The sequence below is a fragment of the Myripristis murdjan genome, chromosome 7 (assembly GCF_902150065.1).
Source record: "Myripristis murdjan chromosome 7, fMyrMur1.1, whole genome shotgun sequence".
Taxonomy (NCBI): domain Eukaryota; kingdom Metazoa; phylum Chordata; class Actinopteri; order Holocentriformes; family Holocentridae; genus Myripristis; species Myripristis murdjan.
In genome coordinates this window covers 22,661,014-22,686,402 of record NC_043986.1, presented here as the reverse complement: position 1 = coordinate 22,686,402, position 25,389 = coordinate 22,661,014, and the positions used below count along the sequence as shown (strand labels likewise).

Below are 25,389 nucleotides of genomic sequence, written 5' to 3'. Positions count from 1 at the left end.
GATCTCCCTCTCTCTGTCTCTCTCTCTCTTTCTGTCCTTCTCTCTCTGTCTCTCCCTCTCTCTCTGTCTCTCTCTTTCTCACTCTAGCTGGGCTGTTCACTCTACACCACTGGGACTCAATGCATCTCCACAACGATGATGTGTGCGTACACTGTGACTGCTGCTGTATGAGAGAGTGAGTGAGTGTGCGTCCACCTGGCTGGATGTGTGTTACTGAAGAGCCGGAGGAGGAGGAAGATACCATATCCAGAGTCTTCAGTGTGAGGTGAGCCTGCCTGTGGATCAGGTCTGGTACCCCACCACCACCACCACCACCTCTCTCTCTCTCTTTCTCTCTCTCTCTCTCCCTCTCTCTCTGTCTGTCTGTGTCTCTGTCTCCTTTTGTCTCCGTGGCTGCCCGCCTCGTCTCCTCTGTGTCCCGCTCTCCACCTGGCCTCCATGAGTTTACCTGAGGACACACCATTCCTCCCTGGAAGGTAAGCAGTGCAGTGGTGGACAGTCTCCCTGCGGGTGTCTAGTCTGCTGCCAGTGCAGTTCTGAGAGATTAGACAATAACAAGACAAAGGATCACTACTGGTGATCTTCCACGTTTCTATTTCTGACTGCTGCTGGTATAATCCAGCAGTAGACGATGATAAAGTGAAAGACTGCATCGCTGAAAAAAATATTTATTTTGCCTCTATATTCTATCTCAAAATGTGTCTCTCTACCTCATTTTTACTGCTGAGCAAATGTGGTCTGGCACTGTTACCTCTACTCTGTATGAAATTGCACTTGTTGGAAACAATTCTCCCTCTGAAATGATAACAGCTGATTGTGTTAGAATGGTGTTTACTAAAGGACATTCTGTCAAGGTTCAAATTCTGTCTCAAGGATTGTGCTGAGGTTGTGCTGCCGAGCAGATCAAGGCATAGACGTGACAGGCAACTTGTGGATCTCTGCTGGGATTATTGATAAAATCACTGAATATAACTCGCTGTAATGGGCACAAGTGAAATGTCTGTTCTTTATTTTGTAATCAAAGTTTTAGCTGTTGTTATATTGACCACTTTCAAATCAGACTGTGATCTTAGGCTGCTTGCCACATGTTGTTCTGTGTGCTTGCATGCACTCTGTGTGTGTGTATGGAGGTATATGTGAATGTGTGGACTTTAACTCAAGCCTCACAGAGGATGAACAGAAAATCTGCATGTTGGCACCGACTGACTATAGTGTGAGAAGAGGTTTTGCTTTTGTTGGATGCAGTATGCTTTCAACTGAAAGAGTGAATGACCTTCAGCTGAAGAGCAGTGTGTCCAAGTGCCAATAACATAAAAAAGATCTCTCTTTAAGGTGAGAGATGAGATGAGAGAGGGGAATTTGTGGTAGAGTGTTGATGACATGAATTACTGAAGTAACTGATACAGTCTTTTTTGTAATCTTTATAGTGTCTTTCCCACTGATGTGAAGGAGCTAAGCTCAAAGACACATCAAGAACCAACACTTACACACTTACAGTCCCTATTAACATATGTGATGTATGAACATCCATGCGTATTACAGAAGGTAAATTCTGTGTTTAGTATATTGACAGTTCAGCATTTAACAGAATAAAACATTGCATCAAATTATGTACATACTTTTACTCAATATTCTTTAAAGAAGCTCTAAGGCATGTCAGAGACCTAGTGTTTGGTTGCACTGGAGAATTTGTGATAAAACTGCCTCTTAACTTATTTGATAAACAATTTTCCATTTCTTGAACTACATACACCCCCATTCAAAACTTACTTATTTCTGAAGTCCATTTTGTAAATGAATTCTCTTTGAATTCCTTTGCAATATGGATATTGACCATAAAACTCGAAACAGATTGTTCTCACAGCCAGCATTCAGACTTGAAAAGATAAAGTGTAAGAAAAACACAAAGTATGGTGTTTTGGCAGGCCTAAACAATTCAGTCTTGAACATTACAGAATTAAGACAATGATTCATTTGGGCAGAACACATCAGTGCCACCTACACCTACACTCCACTTGTCAAACAGGTGAGAGAAAGAATGAACTGACTCATATTCATATACACTGTATGGACAAAAGTATTTGGCCACCTACACATTACACCTACAGGATTAATATGGAGTTGCCCCCACCTTTGCAGCTAGAGCAGCTTCCACTCTTCTGGGAAAGCTTTCTACAACATTTTGGCTTGTGTCTGTAGGAATTTTTGTCCGTTCATCCAGAGAAGCATTTGTGAGGTCAGACACTGATGTTGGACCAGAGGGCCTGGCTCACAGTCTCCGTTCTAGTTGATCCCAAAGGTGTTGGATGGGGTTGAGGTCGGGGCTCTGTGCGGGCCAGTCAAGTTCTTCCACACCAAACTCACCCAACCATGCCTTTATGGTGCTTGCTTTGTGCAGTGTGGCACAGTCATGCTGGAACAGAAGAGGGCATTTCCCAAACTGTGCCCATAAAGTTGGAAGCAGAGAATTGCTGAGGCATTAAGATTTCCCTTCACTGAACTAAGGGGCCTTGGCCAGGCCCAGAAAAACAAACTGATAGCATTATCCCTCCTCCACCAAACTTTACAGCCGGCACAATGCAATCAGGCAGGTAACATTCTCCTGGCATTCACCAAACCCAGACTCATCCATCAGACTGCCAGATAGAGAAGCGTGATTGGTCGCTTCACAGAACACGTTTCCACCGCTCCAGAGTCCACTGGCGGCATGCTTTACACCACTCCATCCAATGCTTGGCACTGTGCTTGGTGATATAAGGCTTGCATGCGGCTGCTCAGCCATGGAAACCCATGCCATGAAGCTCCAGGCACGCAGTGTTTGTGCTGATGTTAATGCCAGAGGAGGTTTGGAGCTCTGCAGTTATTGAGTCAGCAGAGCATTGGCCACTTTTACGCACTATGAACCTCAGCACTCAGTGACTGAGCTCTCTAACTTTACGTGGTCTGCCAGCTGGTGGACGAGTTACTGTGGTTCCTAAACTCTCCTAAACTCTACCACTTACAGTTTATCGTGGAATATCTAAGGGGGAAGAAATTTCACAAACTGACTTGTTGCAACAGTGTCATCCTATTACATTACTATTACAGCATCACACTTGAATTCAGTGAGCTGTTTAGAACGAGCCATTCTTTCACAAATGTTTGTAAAGGCAGATTGCATGGCTAGATGCTTGATTTTATACACCTGTGGGAATGGGACTGAATGAAACACCTGAATTCAGTGATTAAGAGGTGCATCCCAATACTTTTGTCCATATAGTGTATATACTGCATGACAGGACATCATAAATACATTTTAGGTGTCTGGCTTTTTAAAGCATTTTATCATCTGCCAAGTCTTCATTGTCACTGCACACAAAAGGTCTTTGAATGCCTGGCTGACAAGCAAGACCAAAGTTTCCTCTCAAGTTTACATTCATAATACTTATCACCTTCCAGCCAATCATTTACACTCTATGTGGAAGTGTAAATTGGCTGCATTAGCTGCGCACTTGCCCAGCATCTTACTACCTGTGAACTGTCTGACCCTGCTTGTAATAAACACTGCATCAAATTATTAGGGTTAGGGTTATTCTAACCCTAACCCTAACCTCCCCCATCTTCATCACCCCAGACAGCAAAGCAGACTGGTTGCAATTGTAATCAGTAAACCACGCTGTAAACATGGTACTCTGATGGCATTCACTTGTCACTTGCTCTCTGTCAGTCAATCTCAGACGATGAGGCAGCTGAACACAGTGAGGGCGAATACAGTTCACTTCGCTCCCACAAAGGTCTCACTATGCCCTCAGGGGATGTGACACGTGTCACATATGACACACATGTTCAAGTTGCACAAGGCAACAACATACATCTAAAATATGTGCCTTTATAATGTGCACATTAACACACAAAAGTACAATTCTATCTGACTTGGACTAATTAAATACTAAAAGACAAATCTCTGAATCTGAATCTCACACTAGAGATAAATCCATATCACATGCAGAGTATACAGAATATATGCAGAGGACATACAGGACATACATGTATCCTGGTGGTGTTTCTAGTATGCAGAGGATGATATGAGGGGTGGTCATGTGTTTAGCAACTTGCTTTTTTTTCCCATAAAGTCCAGATGCTGACATCACGTGAACGTTGCAGACAAGCAATATATAGAATGGCTATGCAAGTATTCACAAGGCAGAAGCCCAATAGCAATTTCCATGACAATAGATAGTAGTTAATACCACATTTTTTAGAGATAAGAGCACTATTAATAAAGAAGCAGACCAGGAGTGAGAACAGTAAAAACGTCTATGAATGGGACTGGACAGGCCAATCAACTCAAGTATGCAAGATACACAGTGAGATTTTAAAGCCAGAATAAACCAATGCTTCATGATACAGTGTCCAGACATGTTGAGAATAATATAAAAAGTAGGGCTGCATAATTAATCATAATCACACGGATAAGTTCCATATCCAAATCACAGCAGCAGCAGTTTTTCTGATAAAGGTTAAAAGTGACAGCTACAGAGCTACAAAGATGCCTACTAAAATTACTATTATCACACAAGTATTATCACACTCATAATATCTGTCATAATAATCACAATATAAAACTTTTTTTTTTTTTTTTTACCATTTTGTGCAGCCCTATCAAACTATGAATATGAATATAAATTGTAGCTAAAATTATTATTATTATTTTTAAGAATGTGTCGGTTAATATTTCTAAGGCCTCAACAATCTCAGTCACTTTGGCTGCTGAACCGGTAGAAGATTTATGCATCCAGTGTGTAAACATCGGGAAGTTTTATTTGATTCAAGGATCTAATTAAAAACATAAGTCAAAGGTTCGCTCTGGCCCTGGCTGCAAATTTCAGAGAACTATGTGATTATTCTTGACATAATAATTGTCAGTGCTGTCGAACTCATTCATGCAGTGATTTGCCATTGCTATCAGACGTCCCAACACAACCCGACAGTTTTCAGCTGACCTGTTATCTCCCCCGACTACTTAATGGTGAAGAGGGACAGCCCTAGTGTCAGTAGAAAGATGGTACACTTGCACACTCGCAACAACACCAGAAAACACCAGTAATCTGTAGCTAGATAAATTCAGATCTGTGCCTATGCCTATCTATGAGGCAAAATGTCTCCACTGACATTGCACAGGGATTGAGGACCAGGGAAAAATGTGGTAAGGCAGGACAGAACATGGTGCCAGTGTGTGCAGACATGGAACAATGGGGTAAATTATGTATTAGCAAGTCAGCAGGCAGGCAGTATATGGGCTTTACTACCCATATAGTACATCCAAAGGTCGATGTCTGTCCCTGTCCCTCAAAGGCATCCAATTAATCACAGATGAACAGAAGAGCCGTTCAACCAGGCTCAGAGACATGATAAGAGTTGTGTCACGGCTCAGCCAGTCTCGAAACACTCAATCTGTCACAGCTGACCAAAGTCACAGTTCAGCTGGTAAGCTCTTTCTCCCTCTTTCTCCCTCCCTCTGCCTCGCTCTCTCAGACTCACATGGCTGAAGGTCTTCTGACTACGTAAACATTCAGATGCAGTGAATGAATACAAGGGCAGAGCTACTGGAAGAAGCGCTTGATAGTAATGACACGTATTCTGTCTGTCTAATAAAACTTCAGTTATGTGATGCACTTTAAAACGTGTAGATGTTAAAATGAACCACTCTGAGTGCTCAGATTCAGAAAGCACCAATGGCCAGTAAATTTTATTTGATGGTTAGAATCATCACCTGGAAAATGCGTAACCATAAACCTGTCAAAGTGCTTTTTATACGGTTCTTGTGACTTGCTGCCATCTTTGTGCTCGGTCTTGGAGTCACAGTGTAATCTCACTTTGTAAACAAATGGAGTTTTTAATTTGTGATGGCATCAAGACTGACAGATGGAGTAAGTCACTGTGTTCAAACAGTGAATTCATGCGATAGGGCGTGATCAGCCTCCTCACTATCTGGATCCTGTGTTGTGTTGACGATGGCAGTGTTGTTCCTGCAACGAGTGGCACGAAAACCATGCTCAGATCAACTTATGGGCTGCAAGATGCTCGTGAACGCCTTGTCCAGTGATTCAGCTGACCCAAATACTTCTTCATCACAATGTTTCACACCCCACTGGGTCTCCTCTGCCTGGACAAACTGGACATTTGAAATATATTTGCTTCGTCATTGACTGGAGTGTAGACACACATAATAATAAAGCTTTTTATTTACCCTCAACAATTGCTTACGCCACTGAGTGTCAAGGTTGCCTCGGCATCAATTCTGACTATTTTTGATAACAGTTCTGCTATTGCTCCAGGTTCCCTGCTTTCCCTGCACAGCACTTTCCATTTCATTTTTCATTCCTCTACATCAAGCAAAGCCATGCACTGAAAAGTAAACACCTCCTTGTTTGCAAATGGGTGACCAAAATGATTTTATGAGTCCAGATTATAGGCCTGGCTCCTAACGAGGCGCGCGAGTGTCTCTGTTACGCGTCAACTGATGCGAATCGGACACCATTAAGATTCTGCTAACAATTTAATTTGGTTCATTTATTATCACCGAAGTGTTTCTTGTAAAGAGTTGAAAGCTTGCAGCTGTCAGTCCTCCATCATGGCAAAATGTGGAGTGTTAATGAACAGATGTTGTAATCTCAGCTCATTATGTCTACTGTGTCTCTGTCTTTTTGTTTACAAGTGTGGGTCAACATGTGTGCACATGCTGGTCATGTTTTGAGATGGGAAAAAAAAAATTATGCTATTTTTATTGTAAATGTACTGCTCCTCTCTCTCTGTCTCTAAATCTTCATTGTGCCACTCTCAGCTTCTGCAACATGAACGCACTCTGAATATTTGTTTAGGAGTATAATTACATCTCCTCTAAAATCCTAAAAGCCACAGTCTCTCTATCTCTTTCTCTCTGTCAGTCCTGCTTTTGTATTTTGTTTCTACTCCACAGGCTTTGACTTAATCTTTAGTACATGATTTTTTTATAACCATTTTTACCGCCTTTCTAGTTGCTTTTATATGACTTTTATATTCTCTATTGTGTAGGCCTACACAAACTCTTAAAGAAAGCACAGCTTGTGTTTTTTTATACAAGGGTACAAGCTTTTCATACAGCAAATTAGAAATGTGGATACAAAATGAATGGGTGGATTACTGAAGATGTGTTTTGTATAATTATTTCTTTTACTGATGTGATTTACTTTTTTCGGTATTTTGACATGGATTGCAAAATGCACTTTTCAACATGTTAAATCTTCAAATGCAAAAGTTCATCCGCAAATATTTCCATTTATTTTAAATAGTCAGACCCTAGTCATTTGTAGTAATCATTACAATGTAGTCTTTTGCATTACCAGACTCTCAACTATGCAATGCATCTGTTTCCCTTTGTGTATTTTTACATAATCTACAAGAACATCTATGCAGTTCAGGCTTGACTAAACTCATTCAAACAATTAAATAATTCTGAAATAACTTGCTCCCACTAACACCATTTCACTGTTCAGCCTCTCCTTTGCTGTCTAGATGGGAAATGCCTCAGACACATCTCCTGTGTTTGTCTCCACCATCTCCAAGGAGTATGATCTCCTCATGGGTTCACTCTACAGTATTTTCTGTAAGTCCACACACTGACTCAGTCTTTGCTGTCTTGATCCTTCTCAGATACAAATCCTCACAAATCCACAATCCACATCCCTGCTCTTTTCCAGGTTTATTGTCTCTCCTGGGTAATTGCATTCTGCTACTTGTTGCATATCAAAAGTGGTCATCCTTGAAGCCAGCAGAGTTTTTCATCATCAATCTATCCATCAGTGACCTTGGGATGACAGTTTCTTTATTCCCACTAGCCATACCCTCTTCTTTCTCACACAGGTATTTTGCATGTCCCTCCTATCTTTTAATTTAAATGTGAAGAAACGACAGTGAGTTGTTTTGACTTCAAGATTTCACTCAGTGACTGTTTCTTCCTCATTTTTTCTCCCTTTCTCTGTTCAGGTGGTTGTTTGGAGAAATTACCTGCCAGGTCTACGCTGCATGTGGAGTACTGTTTGGCTTATGCAGCTTGGCCAACCTGACAGCTCTGTCCCTAGTTTGCTGCCTTAAAGTCTGCTTCCCAAACCACGGTGAGAGGTTAAATTATTGAAGAGATGAGGCTGCTGTTGCCAAGAGACGTATTTCATCACAAAGCTGAACCCTGGCCATAAAAATGACCGATATCCTCTAAAGCCATCTTGTCCTATCTCCTGTCTGATCAGGTAACAGGTTCTCCTCGTCTCATGCCTGCCTCCTGGTGGCTGGAGTGTGGTGTTATGCCTCTGTGTTTGCCATGGGCCCCTTGGCACAGTGGGGGCATTACAGCGCTGAACCCTATGGCACCGCCTGCTGCATTGACTGGCATGCACCCAACCACGAGCTTTCAGCTTTGTCTTACATTATCTGCCTCTTCGTGTTTTGCTATGCACTGCCCTGCACCATCATCTTCCTCTCCTACACCTTCATTCTGCTGACGGTGCGGGGGTCGCATCAGGCCGTCCAGCAGCATGTGTCACCCCAGACCAAGACCTCCAATGCGCACGCTCTCATTGTCAAGGTCAGAGGATATGACTGTGTCTCTATCGTTCTAGCATCACTGACTCAAGGTCTTGCATTTAAAGTTATCTAAAGGTTGTAAAGCATTTTGTTGATTAATTCCTTTGTCTTTATATAACCTTCTCATGCATATGTAGCAGTTCTGTATGGACAGATAGGCCCCATCTTTGTGAGTGTCTGTGTGTGTGTATACGTTTGCACGAGGGAATGGTACTATAAATACTTGTATCTACCCTGCTTATGTCTGGGATACATTATTACTTTGACATTGCTATGGCACTTCAAAAGCCTTTTTAGATGTATGTTTGTTTGTTGATGTGTGTCTGCATCATTGTATGGATGTGTCTGTGTGTGGTGTGTGTGAACTATAACATACTCCTTCCTTTCAGCTGTCAGTAGCAGTGTGTATAGGTTTCCTGGGTGCCTGGACCCCATATGCTGTCGTAGCAATGTGGGCTGCCTTTGGTGATGCCACTCAAGTTCCCCCCGCTGCATTTGCCCTGGCAGCTATCATGGCCAAGTCTTCCACTATCTACAATCCTATGGTTTACCTGCTGTGCAAGCCCAACTTTCGCAAGTGTCTATACAGAGACACGTCAGCGTTCCGACAGAAGATGTGTAGGGGAAGCCCCCAGCCAGACCAGAAAGAGCCTTTTGGATCCACATTGCAGCGCAACAAAAAGGACGCAAGTGTCTCCACGCGCTTTTCAAATGGACATCAGGAGAGCCAAGGGGCATGTCTGCACTGCACTGAGGATGGATCGCTTTGTCATGTGTCCACACCCCAAAGAACTGCCTGCATCTTGACTGGATCCACCTACAACGAGGTGACAGTCAGCCAGCTCCCAGCCAAACTACAGGCTGATTTACTCTAGTGTTGCAGCCTCCGTCTTTGATGAGGCAAACAAGAGCAGACAGATGCACCAAAAAGACAGAGAGATGACATTGCGGGCTTGGACAACTAAATAACAAAGAGCCTTGTCTTTGTTACATGAGTGGCACTCAAATTAAGATGAATACGTGTCATCAAGACTGAAGAGTGTGAAAATGACAACTCCCACAGGCTCCTGTAGCTTGTTCAGCAAAGGCTCGTACCAAGAACCCAACATGGCATCCCTCCTGACATTCTTCACTCCTGAATGGCTTTATCTCCCTGAAATGCTGGGGATTCAAAAATCCACAATGAGCTTACTTCTGCTGGGGAGATTTGTTGCAGGGATTTATGCTTGCAATGCCTTTCCACCTACTGACAAACATTTCTCAGCTTTTTTCCTTCGGGTTGAATTTCTGCCTCATTTCAATGTACAGAAAATTATATGGATTCTGAAGGAGAGAACAAGGCAAAGGAACCTCAATTGGCCTCAACGTGATTTATTTGTGGAGAAGAATTAGGCCTTTGTATGGCATTTTAAATTACCTCAGCATCTTTTACATACAGTCTTACAGTATATAACAAAAACATTGCCTCATGAAAGGATGGTTATTTTTTTACTTTATCAAGTGCAAAAAAGACCAAACATGTTATGTAAAGATGTATCTGTATAATTATAATGGCACCAGATATGAAGATGTTGTTTATGTTCCATGCTGTGATAGCAAGATTCATAAGCATATTTTAGCTTATTTGGTAAAGCAAGTGACTATCTTGCTGGCAGCTGGCAGTATCATGGAGAAGCTACATCCCTTGCAAATTTGAGTGGTACTTTGAAAATGGACTGATTCAACACAACTTCCTGATTAGGAACACAACAGTAACCAAATGAAGTTATCTTTTTAAATTATAACTACAACCTCATATTATTCTGCATTCATGCTTAGGTTTTCCCTAAATACAAAAAAATAAATAAAATAAAAAACAGTACTGTACTCTGTCTAATTTTGCTACCCCTTTCCAATACTGTGTTACTGTTCTGTGGGACTTGAATATAAAGTAAAGTGTACTGTATGTACTAATGTCGAGTTTATGTGTGTATCAAAGCAAAAGAAACTGATGTTTGAGCAACATGATTTATCAATGAATTAAAAATGTTCAAAAATCTGTGTTCCAATATCGATCTATCTATCTATCTATCTATATCCATCTATCCATCCATGTATCTATCTATAAGCCAGAGCTTTTTGGGGAAAGATAATAGGAATTACAAAATCTCTATGTTCTGCTCTTATCCTGCTCTTACAGTGGACTGAGTGCCAGTGTCCTTGGAAAACACTAACATTTATCAGGACCACAAACATTGCAAGATAAAAGACAAATCCAGTGGAAGATCCTAGAACTATACCACCATACACCAGAACAAGCACGGGAGCTTTGCATGTGAGAAACTCTTGAAGAATATTATGTTTTTCTCCAAAAGTGACCCAAATCTTTTCTGATTTATGAACAAGAAAAAGCACCCATGTGTCTTGTTTTCTCATTTCATATATCCCCAAGGAAGTACTGCTTTGCAGGCTATTCATTTATTTGCGAGGACACCAGGTTCAAGTTCACTGACAAAGCAATTTTCTACAAAGAATGGCACTGACAGTCTGGGTAATACCAGCATCTGAGTGTTTCCTTTGAAAACTCTGTGGCTGACAAGTGCCACTGCAAGAGGGTAAATCAAAGCTTGACTTACTCTATAAGCAGAAAAAGTGTTTCACAAGGAGCAGCACTTAAGATTTACAAATACATCACTTGTTTCAAACTAAGAATAATCTCTGCTGTTATTTCAATATGCCAAGTGGATCCATTCCGAAGAGAAACTTAAAATTGTTAAATGTCTATGTGGGTAGTTTATAAGTGTGTTTTTATTGCTGACTCACTCTGATGGGGGAAAAAATGCTTGGGGACAGGTTGACTATCAGCAGTCAAATTTAGTTTATTTTGGTAGTAAAAATATGTTCTCACATATCATTTTAAGACTTTTGAAATTGCCAATGCCACTAAAAATATCTTTGGTGTGGTATTAAAAATGTTACATTTTGAGCAGAGAAACTTTAACCAGACATACAAGAGGGTACGTAAAATAAAAGAAACCTGCATATGAATTTCATCTGAATAGGGACATTTTGTGTGTGCAGACCTTTCCTGTTCAACTGTCAGACATATACTGTAATTGACTGGGAAATGCACCCATAAAATATTCACAAAAGGGAAGGCAGTGTCAACAGATCACATGTAAATGGTGAAAAACAAAACAAAGAAACAACACTATGGTAAGATGACTTATCAAGATATTACCCATTTACAGAAATAGTTCCGCTCACATACAAAGATTTTTTTTAAGATATCACAATTTCACTGCATGAAAAGCCCAATTTCAGGCCCATGCACATCTGCAAACTTCTCTAAGTCTCCACAATTAACACTACATGCCTCTGTGGTTTTGCTGCTGGAAGGAAATGACTGGGGGTGGGAGGTAGAGTGGAGAGCAGAATAGCAGCGCCCAGGTGTGACTGGCTCTAATCAGCATGTGGACAACAGTAAAACAAACCCTGTCTACAAAGTCTCACCCAGAAATTTCAGCACTGCTAGACTTTCTAAAAGAAAATATGTTACTATTGTCACACTAGAGCATTATGGCACAAACTAGGGTAAACCCATCCCTTCTTATTAGTACAAGCAATTTATAGTAATATGTATAACTACTTAGCCAATAGTATATACACTGCAATTACTGTAGACTGTATATTTAATTCTGCATATGTTCAGGTTTATTATCATATAGGCTAAAATATAATAAGTAATATTAAGGAACAACAACAAAAAAAAAAACATTTGAGAGGAACACACCTTTTTAAGTAAAAACAATTTTATTGTCAGAAACACTAAACAAGTGAAAATTTTCAAAGTACTTGAAGCACTGTTCTTGGCAATTGGACAAGTTAATACAACAAATTCTTTTCATATCAGGTCCATAAATAGCTTAGTAGGGTCCACGGCTGAATGAGAGCTAACTTGGTCTGGAACAAAAGTCTGAAAAATACAGGCAGGGATCCAGAATTTTAGGAGCTTCATAAAATTTAGGAGCCAAAATATATCTATCTATGCGTGTGTATAATGTTGCATTTCCTTTATATGTGTTTCACTGTTCTACCTCACAATTTCTCTGCCCTATCCATTTAGCCTGCTGTTGTCTGCTCTGCCTCCCATTGTCTGTGATGTCTTCTGCACTCTTGTACATGTAATAATATCGGTAAAATAAATAACAGAAAAATGAATACTGCAAATGTTCTGCAAATGGAGCTAGCATGGCGGTTGTCTTGACTGAGCCAAGCAGTGACTTGGTAACACTTGACTACATCCCAGAGCAGTCAATGAAAAACAAAAAGCAAAACAGTGCAAACTGCAAGTAGTAAGAAACAGGTGGATGCTCCCATCAGTATTTGGGGAGAGGTATCTACCCTGAAGTCCTCATGTGTACAGTTTAACAAGCAACATACTCGTAAAGGGTAACTGTAGTGCTGCCCCCATCTCAGGCCAGCAGGCAGGACATGACAGGAAAACCGTCTCCACAGTGGCTATACCACAGCTTTTCTTCTAAACAGAGAATGGGGGAGTGCTGCCTGCTGCTTGCATGAGAAAAACACTCTAAGAAATGTCAGAGGCTGATATAATATTTCAACAAGCAGGGCTTGGTTGAATAGCCTTTGCTTCGCAACTGGCAGGAAAAAACTAGTGGCAAAATAAAAAAAGTGGCGACCATTTCAGTCAGTATCTGGAGCCCTGTATGGGCAAAACTAAGGTATCAAATGTGGCTTAAAACACCTTTTTGCAGCCTCTGGGTTATAATTGGTAGGCCGCTTCCAGTGTGAAATCTCCCCACTGTGCACAGGGCTGTGATGAGCGGCCATGTACTTGGGATTGGTTTCCAGCCATCTCTGAAGTGTGTCAGTTCATGGTTGTGAGTTTGGAGGCCTCACCATCCACACAGACATCCCTCTTCATCAGACATCATGTCCATGGTGATATCCCTCTAGAAGCTATCAGTACACTCTGTTGTGCTTTCAGCCACTGTTAAGATAAGATAAGCCTTTTTTAGTCCCACCATGGGGAAAGAGGTAGTGGAGATGCCGGGGATTGAACCCGGGGCCTCATACATGCAAAGCATGCGCTCTACCACTGAGCTACATCCCCTACTAACATAAGGTGCAATATTATACAGTGCACTGCAAACTGACGCCACATGTATACTATAAAACTGAAAACGTATTGTATATTTGCCAACAATAAACCTTACCCTTTTCCTTGTCTGTCGACTCCATGCTGAGCTCTTGGTGGCTGCCCCCGAGCCTCATATTTGGGCTGGCTGGATTAATCTGATGTTGTACAAATATTTTACAAGTTAATATTATAAGCGTTTGCAAAGTTAAATGAAGTGAAAACTCAACCTATAACTTTTACTATTATGTAGTCCAGCACTACTGATGAACTAACCGATGTTACTCAGACATTTGAATTTAGCTTCTTCTGTAAATCAGTGATTGACGTCATCCTGACATCACCTATCATTCATTCATTTCCACCTGAGTTAAACCTATTCAGGCCCACGTTTAGTGCAAAGCTTTATTTACATGACCCATGACCTATCAAAACAAGACAGTAAAGTTAGAGTGATAGTGCCTTCAGTCGGGTTAGTGATTAAATAGTACCAGTTTGTTTGCATACGAACATCAAATCAATAAAAATAAGCAATTCATATTTTTACCTCAACTTGGGGATGAAGAGCACGGTGGCTCTTCCTCTTTACCTCCTACACATTGCTAGTTTTCTCAGGCTTGCTCCAGTCACTCCGTTTCCTCGTGTTCCGTTTTCATCATCATCATCATCATCTTGACTGTCAGTGTCTGATGTGAGGCTGACAGCCCGGGATCTGTCACGTTCCGCGGCGGAGTCATCGGGCAGCCACAACACACACGTCGTCCGTACATTGCACAGTCCAAAGTTAGCTGGCTACCGCACAAGTAACACACACCACTTTTAAAAATGGTACACAACGTAAGAACGTGCCTGTTTGTCTGTTCTCGTCTCGCGAGGTCCGCCGTGTGCGTGACCACAGATCTTGCATGTGATTGGACGAGCCCTCCAACGTGACAACGTACATATAGAAACGCTACGAAGTAAATGCTGAGATACAGCAGACCTTCAGCATCTTATCAGAGAAATTACAACGACTTATGTGCTCTTTACTACCTTAGGAAATTTTTATATATAAATCGAAATAATAATAATAAAAAAAACATGTATGATTGAATGAAAAAAGTCTATTCATGATCTTTTTGAGTCCATTTAACAAATGGACCCAAAAATGTATTAGAGCAAATAACCAGATTTTCTATTTTCTATTTGATTTAAACCCACCATATTTGAATTTATTATTATTATTATTATTATTACGTCTTTGTTATTATTACTTCCTTGTTATCGTTACTATCTCTATTAATGAATGTTACATAGCTAACTACTGCTGTCTCAATATTAACAGACCCTCTGTAGATTTTTGCATTGTGAAAAAATGAAAAAATGGGTAAATCCACGAATAAAGAACACCTAAGCACACAGATGTTCCTGTTTTAGTAACATTAACAGGACAAGTTAAGTCCAGATTGTGAGGCACTTTCAGCAGTCCACAGTTTAGGATGACATGGACCTGTGATTATGGTTCTGAATTTGCCAGTATTTTGGAAAGGAACCCTGGAAAATGCTGGTAATACTGGTTGGAACGGTATTGCAGACAGCCACAGCTGATATGCTACATGTGAAGCAAAGTGTTTCAGTGTCAGCAGACGTTTTCTCAAAGGTGTTTGTACAGTCATGCCACTGTGTCCATTTCACTAGGTTGTCTTGGATGAACCAGGCAGAGATGCCGTGTTGAAAATGGATCATCACAAGTAACCAAGAAATCATATCAATGAGGTTAACTCTTATGCTGTGACATGCATGTAACTTACTGGATCAATGGATCAAGGGCAGAAAGGTCAGCATGTGTATAGATGAGGTGTGTGAACACTGGCAGTTTTTGAGGAACCTGTCCTTAACCTTCTTACAGAACCCCAAACAGACAAAGTAAAGCAGTTTGGCTGTAAATGTCATGTCAAAAAGAACTGCATTCAGGCATGTTATTGCAAAAGTTTCCTGGCTTCATCCCTATCCACACAGTAGAAATTTGGAGTTTGCAGGGAACAGACACCTCCTACCTAGTATCACCTCTTACTGTTGAGCACGTTGCTGGGAGATGTGTGCTAAACATCCACCATGTATTTACACAAGACAAGGGAAAAATTAAGTACCTACATCAATAGCATAATTTTCCTCCACATATAGTAATACCACTCTTCACAGTGGATGAAATTTAGGATACTTATATCACATTTACAGGTGAAAGCCAACTCTACAGCTCAGGGCAAACAAACAAACCAATAAAAAATAAAGATGGCCTACATAAAATATATGTACATACGTCAGTGATCTATTTTCATGAGCTGAGCTGAAATGAAACAAAAATGAAAACTCACATACCAGCAGGGAGCCCAAGCAAACTGAAAGACAGACTTTAATGCAAAATAATTTGTTTTCCCACAGTCTAAAAAAAGACACAAGACTAAAGCTTTTCACTGGCATCCAACACAGGAAAGCTGTGACATACTGCCAAAGGAAGAATTATAAATCAGAGTAACAGAGACAATGTAGAATGAATGAATAGGCTAATACTATGGGTACAAGCCATGGTTGCATGTCTTTCTCAAAGCCTATAAACTGAATCCAAAAGAATTTAATTACCATGGCCTGGCAGGGGTGATGACGTGCAGCTGGCCACTGTGGTAAAGACTCAGCCTTATTTGGCATGCAGTCTACCAGGTGAGCTCCTGAGGGTGCCCCAGATTGAAATTCTTGATTTTGGACTGTACAAACATTTTAGTTTGCGACAGATGGAAAATGCATTGCAAATGTAGTTGTAAACAAACTGATCAATACACAGTTTTTATCATCACAGATGCAGCAATTGCTTACCCAGCTACCCAGTTGTAAAAATGGTTCACAGCGCCTCACAAATTCACTTCAGAGACAATGAAAGATCTTATACTAACTCACCAAACACAGTCAATCGATCTCACTCTTTTACCTCTACTCCCTCAGTTTCCTTTGGCCTTCCTCTCCCTCTGGACCAGGACTGCAAAGCACAAATTTATTTTGCTATGTGTATTTCTCAGCCTGACATGGCCATTTCCATAGTGATACTCCATAGTGATGCCTACTGACGGCAGTTATGCCTATGCTTGTGTGTGTGTGTGTGTGTGTGTGTGTGTGAGGGAGAGAGAGAGAGAGACAGAAATGATCTGGGATTCAGTCACCAGACTCAGTGTTCATATTTTTTTCAGCCTCCCTGTGGGCCAGTACAGTGGGTGGGAGGCTCAATTGAAAACATTCATCAGAAGAGATAATTTCCTATAGCTTTTTATTGGACGAGCATATAATACAAGCTACATATCACGGCCTGAAATTAAAAAGCAATATCTTTGTGAGCAGGCTCTGGACTAAATAACACAAACGTCTGGTTTGTCACAAACGAAACGGAGTCACACTGCCCTCTGTCGTTAGTAAATGAAAATACATCAAGTTTTTCCAATCAGTTGTTTTCCTTGCTTCTCCCTCACATTTAGGTCATTAAATGGTTATACATTTTCACGAGTAGTGCTAAAATCATGAATAAGCGCTGAATTGGCAGAAAAAAGTGAAGTGAGTACGCCAACCAAAGAGAGAACATACTTGTTTGTTTTTTATTTTAAAAACTATTCAACATGAGCGCTGTGTTTTGAGCTGTAGTTAAATACGCTAGGGATGATCAACTCGCAGATGTGCGTTAAACGTTTTCAAGGAACACCTTCGAGTTGACTATCCCGCTTATGCCAATGGTCATTTACCCACAAAATTAATGAAATGGAGAAAACAATATACACAACACATTGGTGTGTTTTCCTTCCCGGTCGTTAGTTTATCAAGTCGACAAGTCAGCCCTGCTCGCAGTTGCTCATAACGAGCTGTGCTTTTTAATGTTGCTATGGTTACACGTTGGGTAGCGGATGACTTCAGAACTATGGTTAAATTACATGTGCATGTTTCACCCACACCAGCCAGCCAAACAGAAATTTGATGAGCTTCAAATTCTTTTTCCATTTAATTTCTATGGTTTTCTCCTAGACATTGGTGTAAACAGAATTACCGCATAGCATCACTCATATCAGTGTGCGTCGCCTAGCAACCGCTCCCTACAACGCCCCGTTGAAGGCCTACATTTCTTGGCGGAATTATCACATTAAACAGTAATTGATACACTCAAACGTTTTCTAAACTTTTAATGTTAACTTACAGAGTGTTACCGTCGTTTTATCAAAGTAATGTAATATCTCTTACCTCTCGTTACACTTCAGAGTTATGCAGTTCAGCTCTACATAGCGCTAACTCAAACAATTAGAAGGGTCAGTCTGCGGCCTGGAGGCAAAGTGAGCATCCAGTTAAACAGTTAACCCTGTAACCTTAACCTAAACCCTAAACTTAGCCTTATCAGTAACTTTAACCTTAAACTAGCCAACGAGCTAAACCGGGAGAGGCGTGAAGGTGCTAGTAAACTCCACAGCCGGACCTTATAGCAAACTGTTGTGCCGACTGATCACGTGACCACTTTTGGAAACCGTTCAAATGTCAAAACGCGGTAAATGGTGTCAAGTTCAGGTAGGATGAGAACACTTAGTAACCGTGAATATTTAAGACAAATTCAGTCATTTTATGTTTCACAATTGCGAACTGCGCTTATGACAACTTGTGTCAACGTTAAAGTATGAAAAACAGTCTTGTTTTGTGCTATTCTGGTAGGTAGAGGGGTGTTTAGCTCGAAGTCAGCTCTTAGCAATGTTAGCTTAAAGTTACCAAGCAGTCAGACTTTGTAATGCTGGCTCAGGAGTTGGCTAAGGTCACCACACTTGGCAACCATATCCAACACGGTCAGCTGGTCATGTATTTGAAACAGGTGCCAGTAAAAGCAAACGGCAAGACTACAGGATTTCACCATGATGTTCTTTACTCAACTATTTACATCCAAACGTGGACCATTAGCTAAAATCTGGTTGGCAGCACATTGGGACAGGAAACTCACAAAGGCTCAGGTGTTTGAATGCAATTTGGAAAGCACCATCAGTGACATCATCTCTCCAAAGGTAAAATTGCTTAATAATTTGTTAAGTAACATGTTACCTGTTTCACTAAAAGTACCAGTATTATGGATTAAAGTGTGTGTGTGTGTGTGTGTGTGTGTGTGTGTGTGTGTGTGTGTGTGTGTGTTCTGACTTAGATGAAAATTGGCTTGAGGACATCTGGTCATCTACTCTTGGGAGTGGTGAAGATTTACTCTAGAAAAGCAAAGTATCTACTGACAGACTGCAATGATGCCCTTGTTAAAATAAAAGTGCCATTCAGGCCAGGTAACCCTTTCTGTTTCTTTCTTTCTTTTCTTTTCTTTTTTTTTTTTTTTTTTGCCAGTGGCAGTAACTGAAAGCTCTTGGATGTGTGGCGGTTTTGTAAGGGTTCAAATGTCATGATAACAAACACATTTTGTTTTTTCAAAACGTTATATGTATATATAGGGACAGAAAGACAGTTAGTTCGCCTAGTGCCCTGCTGGTTTTGTACCTTGAGGTGAAAAAAGCCTTGATGATTTCCTATTCTCAAATGCAAAATAATTTGTTGTGTTTGCATACCTGCACAAGTGTTTCAGTGCAAACAATGCAGTATGATTTTATGTGGAATTGGAAACGCTGTCATGCTGAATATGTGTGATATTTCATATTTTATTATTATTTTATAATTATTGTAGAAAATGCGAAAGCTTGTTCTACTTAAGCACAGCCACCAGAGGGTAACATAATAACTACCCGAGTCAGAATGAAATTCCATACAAGGATTTTGCGTATGCTCGTTTACCTCATACAGGGTCATAGAGACCATACACTAGCTGTCCCACAGACTTGAGATGGGATGCAGGCATACATTTTTGCGTTAAAAAAAAAAAAATCTTATGACACAGCAAAGACTAACAAAACAAACAATCCACTAAAGTTAGCTCAGCTGCTGGCTGCATGTAGCCTAGAAGTAGTCTTATGTCAGGACTTGCAGAGTTCACTAATATATGACAGTAAATACAGATGGTGAGATCCCACTTTACATGACATTTTAACCAATTTACCATGAACATAACACCAGACAGCCTTCAGTCTTTCAAATTGCTAGCAATGAGTAAACTGAACTTAATTTGCGCATCCCAAAATCTATTTTTTTGGTTTATTTTTTACTTGCTCCAACCCTGTTTTACAGTACATTTTCAGGTATCATGACACAGTCTTGAGAAATATTCGTGCATTCAGACTGCAGGTGCTTTCTTTCATTATTTTTCCTGGGTCTAAATTAATGTCTTAATTAACTTTTGTTAATTGTTTTTCTGTCAACACACCAGGGCAGACTGATATGCCTGCTGATGAGCTTGAGGCCACATTCAAAGCGATTACCTTGGTTGAGGATTTTACTGATTTTGATGCCCAGCTGCCACACCCAAAGTATTGTTCCTTACTTTCTCCCAACTTGTTCCAACCAGTCTTAATTATTTACTGTAGTTTTCTTTGGAATAGGATATTTTATACATTGGAGTTTCAGCCTAATACTTGGGGATTTCTGTCGCTTGTTATACCATTTTCTTTCTGTTTTGTGAATCCAGTAACATAGATGTTGTCGACCACTTATCATTGAACCAGTCTCGAACAGAGGAAATCACTCTGAGGGAGGATTTTGGAAATGACTTTCTCACCTTTTCAGACTTTGGTAAGAACCAGTTTGTTTTCTTGTTACTGCACTTCCCTCATTTGTGCTATGTTTTTGACATTTGCCTTGTTACTGGTTGACTCCTTGGCACATTCACACAATCAGTGTTAAGCTGCTTGTGTTTATTACTGCACTGAAAAGTCAGTTTTTTTGTGTGGAGGTGAAATTTGAGATTGCAACTTTCCCTCCCTCTGTGTACTCTTGATGTAGGAGATGAGTCCCAGTGCCACCGGAGTGGGATGCTGGACAGTAGCTTTCATAGCTTAGTAAACCACAAAGACGCTTTTGGAGATGAGGACAGAAGATTTGACCTGCTTGGTAGTGGATTTATTATGACTGTTACCATTACTGAGACTAAAGAAAGTCATTAACAGTGATAAAATTGCTAATCCTTTTGTCATTTGCTTTCTTTAGTGTTGTTGATGGCATGCTTAGAGAGCATTGCCTGCCGTTAACTGTCAGCAGATTTGGGAAGATATTATTGTGCCACAAAATTCTGCGAGTAGTTTTGAACAGAGAGAAGAGGCTGGTTTCCTGTTTTAGCATCCATGACCTCAAGATGTCAGCCTAGAGATATCTCGAGTCCAAAAGTGACCCTTTCAAAACTTTTGGGTAAATCAATTGAACAAACCCAGTTTGCTGGGTAAGAAACAAGATTATGACCTGAACGATTATCAGTCCATCATAATCACTATAAAGCAGACACCAACAAAAGCCAAACTGGCTCCTCTGAGCAATTTGAAATGTGTTATCACTATTTATTATGTATTTTGCTGCTTTACTGACATGGTCATGCAGCAAAATAATTAATTCTGTTCATTTTTAATTATCCTTTAGACTTTCTGACAAACTCCAGTGATCATACTGAATCAATGGACCTCGTATCAGAGAACCTGCAAAATGAAATGCCAGGAACCTCAACATTAGATGTTCACCAAGATGGTAATTTCCCATCATGAATATTTTACTGTAATTGAGTACAGTTACTGTGCAAACTTGGACTGCCTGCCTGTCATTGGCATTTAGTGTCATGGGCTCCCATCAGGATACTTACTGTGTTGATAAATAAAGGCACAGGAATTTTCTATTTGTCTGTGGTTGTTTATGTTGTTGTTATGTTGCATGCCAGACAACACTCATCAAGAAAAAATGGTTTCATTGAGACTCACACTTGGTTTCAAATGTTTTCCAGATGTGAACAGAATGGGTGCTATGGAGGTAGAGCACCCAACTTTGAATGAGACCACCCTGCTTGCTAAAGAGGAGGAGGCCTTTGTCCTTATGCCTGTGGCTGTCACTCGTACGCCTTACCAAATATCTCTTAAATGGTTTCCTTTGAATTCATTTTATACATTATGCAAGCAATTATCCAGCTGTTTTGGGAGATTTTACTGCTAACCCTAATCAAAAGCTTCCACTATCCCTTTCTGATTACTGCTAAGCAGGGAGAGACATATCCCTTAACAATCTAGAACAACTGTACCTCTGTCCACACTTTACCAAGCAGTCTGTTAATAGTTCCAGACAGAGAAGCACTTACAATATTCTGGTAATGGTTCTCATCAGCAACCTCACAGAGGAAGAAGGGGAAGAGGAAGCGGAAGTTGGTTGTAGACCAGACTAAGGAGCTGACCGATGAGGCCATCAAAGAGCAGCTTAGTGACTTTTCAGACCTGGTTGCCCCTCTGGACATGGCCCCGCCCACCCACCAGCTCATGCAGTGGAAAGAAAGCGGGAGCGCAGACAAACTTTTTAGACAACCTTGTTCCACTGTCATAACTCCACAGTTAAAGGAGGTATAAAGACAAGTAAATCTGTTAAACCCCTAACAATACTGACCGCATCACACCTAGAGCATGCATTTTTGTCTGTATCATGAAAACAATCATGAATCAGTGAATTGTCACTAGACTGAAATATTACTATTATCATTCCAGCTCTTTGCTAAGAGTATTTTCCAGCGGATTGATGGTGTGGGTGAGGAAGCTGAGGAGATGCGCGAGGATGGACAAGATGGTATGAATATGCTCATTCAAGAACAAAGAGAAATCCTTATGTTCTGTGAATTACTCTTGATTCAAATTCTGCCTCCTGATGTGGTTGTTTTACATCTGAATTATTATAGTTAATAGGGATGCAAGTACCCTCAGCACAGAGCACCTCAGTGTCTTGGATTCGTTTGTGGTTCCTGAGAACAGGAGGCAGACCACTGAGCTGCTGCCGCTCGACAACATGTCTGTCAACCAACCTGATAATTCATCAGAGCTCACACAGGTAAGCATGAGTCAGCACATCTAGCACAGACAAGGTATATACAGTGAAATGATGTAATTCTTGCTCATATTTTTGGCTGACACGCTGCCTCTCTGATTTTATGTGTTTTCATTCCACCCTGTATCTCTGTCAGGATGAGAGCAGAGTGGAGTTCTCTCACCCAGAGCTACCATCAGAAGACTCAATGTTTGTCCATCCCTCCAACTTGCAGGAGACTCAGTCAACCTCCATGCACACTCAGGTGCTTGCAGTAAACACACAGATACCTAGGAGCAGGGCAGAAAGCCAAACTCTGGAGGAATTCAAAATTCACCTGCTCCTTTTAAGTGTTTTTACTAGTTAATTTGAAGAAAAATAAATCATCAGATGATGGTTGAGTTACCTGCCAAAGTGGCTGGCAAAGTAGACACATTTCCAGCAATTAGAATGTGGTCAATGTTGGATCTCCCATGCTGCCTTGGAGACGTGCCCGTTGTGTTTCAGAGTGGCACTGACTATGAAATTGTGTTTTCTAACCTGCAGTCTATGATGGACAGCCAAGCCTTTGAGGAGAGGAGAGTAACCAGACGAGCACAGAAGCTTCTGAAAACCCTCAGAGTAAGCACTAAAATGACTAAAATACTCAGCTATCATAATACACCAGCAAATTCATCTCGCTTCCAAATTCAGAAGTCTACTTTCTATGTAACCCCTGCATAAAGCCAAGACTTACATGGTTGTTTTTCACTGTGAGACAAAAAAGCCGTTCTTATCACCCAGTGGTGTGCCTGCTCTATTTAAGGTAGCATGACCGACAAAAATCTATTGTCGCTGGAGAAAGGGATTTAAAGATGAGAAGGCTAAAGCAGGATTAGGGGTGATGGTGGCAAATTAAATTCATTGGTGTGTGTGTGTGTGTGTGTGTGTGTGTGTGTGTGTGTGTGTGTGTGTGTGTGTGTGTGTGTGTGTGTGTGTGTGTGTGTGTGTGTGTCAGTCACAGAGCCAGAGCTGCAGCACCACCTTGTTTAGCCTACAGGCATTATGTGAGAAGAACACTCGCTCACAGGCCGCAGCCACCTTCTTCTGTGTCCTGGTCCTGAAGAAACACCAAGCCCTCGACCTGCACCAGAACGCACCATATGATGACATCTGTGCCACACCTGGTCCCACATTCTATAGTTTGTAAAATACAGGAGTGTCCTGGTTTTGCTGCATGTACTAGGTGACAGTAGTATGTTTTAATAAGACATGTTACCAGGATTTAAAAAAAAAAAAAAAAAGTTACACAGTTCAGTTTCTAGGCTTAATGTTAAAAAAACTGCTGAAATAAAAATATATAACATGTACTCATACATGAATATGTGTGTGCAAACACTTGTACATACATTTTTTTTTTGTTACTCTTCCTTAGCACTTTCCAATGAAAATAGGTAGGGTACCAAGGAAGGAACACTGTCCCTGGGACTCTGTTTTCAAGATCTGATATTAGGTATTTATCAGCAAACACTCTAGGACCTCCCCTATTCTTTTTAAGTATTACACTGCAGGACCAACATCCCAGCTCCTAAGTGGTCTAAGTGGACATTGCTGTTTTTTTTTTTTTTTTGTTGTTGTTTTTTTTGTTTGTTTGTTTTTTCATTGCTTTGTTTTTGTGGTTTTGGTTATTTATTAATAAGTGTGTCCAGTTATTTCCCCGAGTTATGCTGCTGCCCAGTCCTCTTCTGTTTTTTCTAACTGATGTTGATGGAAATGTAAAAATTGCTTATGTACCAGAGGATTTTTCCCAAGAAAGACCAAGCTGCTGTTGGGTCTTTAGAACAACAAATGTAAAAGCTTTCATGAGTAGGCTGAATCACCATTGTGTTTTATCAATACACAAGAGGAGCAGCACAATGGTGATTTATTTATGTGTAGATGTTGCAGATTTTTACTTTAAAGAATAGGCATTACTGAAGTTGTCAGCAAGTAGCCTTCTGTGCTTTATTCAGTGTTACCTTGGGGACTGGCATCTTGTTGATATAAACCACTAGATTAAAACTGACTCTTCTATAAGTTATAATATTTTTTTAAAGTAAGTCTTAGTTTGTGTTACATTCCTTAGCTTTGAGAAACAACACTTAATTTAAGTATGTACATGTTATTCTCACAGTCCTGTCACAATGCTTCTTATTCTCCATCAGCTGATTTCCAGAAAATTCTCCTAATTTATTATCTCACCATTGTACAGCACTGAGCCAGAACATCAGAAATGAACGGGGATCTGATCTCCCTTCTCTTGGGGCTCTGTCTGTGTTGTACTTCAGGCTTCACACAGAGGGCATAATGATCTTTTGTCTCTTGTCAGGGGCTACACGGTTTTATGTCCATTAATATATACCATTTTAGGTCATAGGAATTATAAAGTTGGTTTAAATGTTTTTTTTTCTTATGTTATTGTTCAATATGTGATGTTTAAAAAAAAAGTATATTGTTAATCCATTTCAAGGGTTAGTGTTTTTATCTGATATTGTTATCCATTGTCATATATAACTGTCTGGTTTTAATAAATTCATGAGTAAATGCATATAAGGGTATTTTGAATATTTTTTCAGAATCTTGACAGTGAATTTGCTGTGGGCATATTCATTTCTTCTTTGCACAGTTTGAATAGGCTTCATAGGCAAACATACTCTCAGCTCCAGCCCACTGTCACT

At 40.5% G+C, this 25,389-nt stretch overlaps 2 protein-coding genes, 1 long non-coding RNA gene and 1 other non-coding gene across 5 annotated transcripts; 2 read left to right on the top strand and 2 right to left on the bottom strand.

Annotated features, from left to right (window-relative positions):
* The first annotated feature begins 7,533 nt into the window (after positions 1 to 7,533).
* Positions 7,534 to 10,584, top strand: opn7d (opsin 7, group member d). Its single transcript, XM_030056023.1, has 5 exons — positions 7,534 to 7,624; positions 7,719 to 7,881; positions 8,005 to 8,132; positions 8,265 to 8,599; positions 8,988 to 10,584. Exons 1-5 carry the CDS (start codon positions 7,534 to 7,536, stop codon positions 9,471 to 9,473), a joined length of 1,203 nt encoding a protein of 400 aa, XP_029911883.1. The 3' UTR covers positions 9,474 to 10,584.
* Positions 10,585 to 12,384: 1,800 nt separating this feature from the next.
* On the bottom strand, positions 12,385 to 14,575 carry LOC115362220 (uncharacterized). The gene is made up of 3 exons (XR_003928478.1): positions 14,286 to 14,575; positions 13,818 to 13,896; positions 12,385 to 13,591 (listed from the first exon to the last, which is right to left on the bottom strand). It is a non-coding gene; the product is annotated as an uncharacterized LOC115362220 (long non-coding RNA).
* trnaa-ugc (transfer RNA alanine (anticodon UGC)) lies at positions 13,643 to 13,714 on the bottom strand. The gene has a single exon. It is a non-coding gene; the product is annotated as a tRNA-Ala (tRNA).
* A 3,629-nt stretch (positions 14,576 to 18,204) lies between the features above and the next one.
* On the top strand, positions 18,205 to 25,183 carry rad21l1 (RAD21 cohesin complex component like 1). 2 transcript variants are annotated; one of them, XM_030056092.1, is made up of 14 exons: positions 18,205 to 18,307; positions 18,603 to 18,789; positions 18,924 to 19,053; positions 20,082 to 20,181; positions 20,340 to 20,443; positions 20,654 to 20,761; positions 21,281 to 21,385; positions 21,636 to 21,743; positions 22,010 to 22,239; positions 22,381 to 22,459; positions 22,569 to 22,717; positions 22,851 to 22,958; positions 23,240 to 23,314; positions 23,691 to 25,183. In XM_030056092.1, exons 2-14 carry the CDS (start codon positions 18,643 to 18,645, stop codon positions 23,880 to 23,882), a joined length of 1,635 nt encoding a protein of 544 aa, XP_029911952.1. In that variant the 5' UTR covers positions 18,205 to 18,307; positions 18,603 to 18,642; the 3' UTR covers positions 23,883 to 25,183. The 2 variants fall into 2 exon arrangements, with proteins under 2 accessions (XP_029911952.1, XP_029911953.1); XM_030056093.1 differs by lacking the exon at positions 20,654 to 20,761.
* Positions 25,184 to 25,389: the final 206 nt, after the last annotated feature.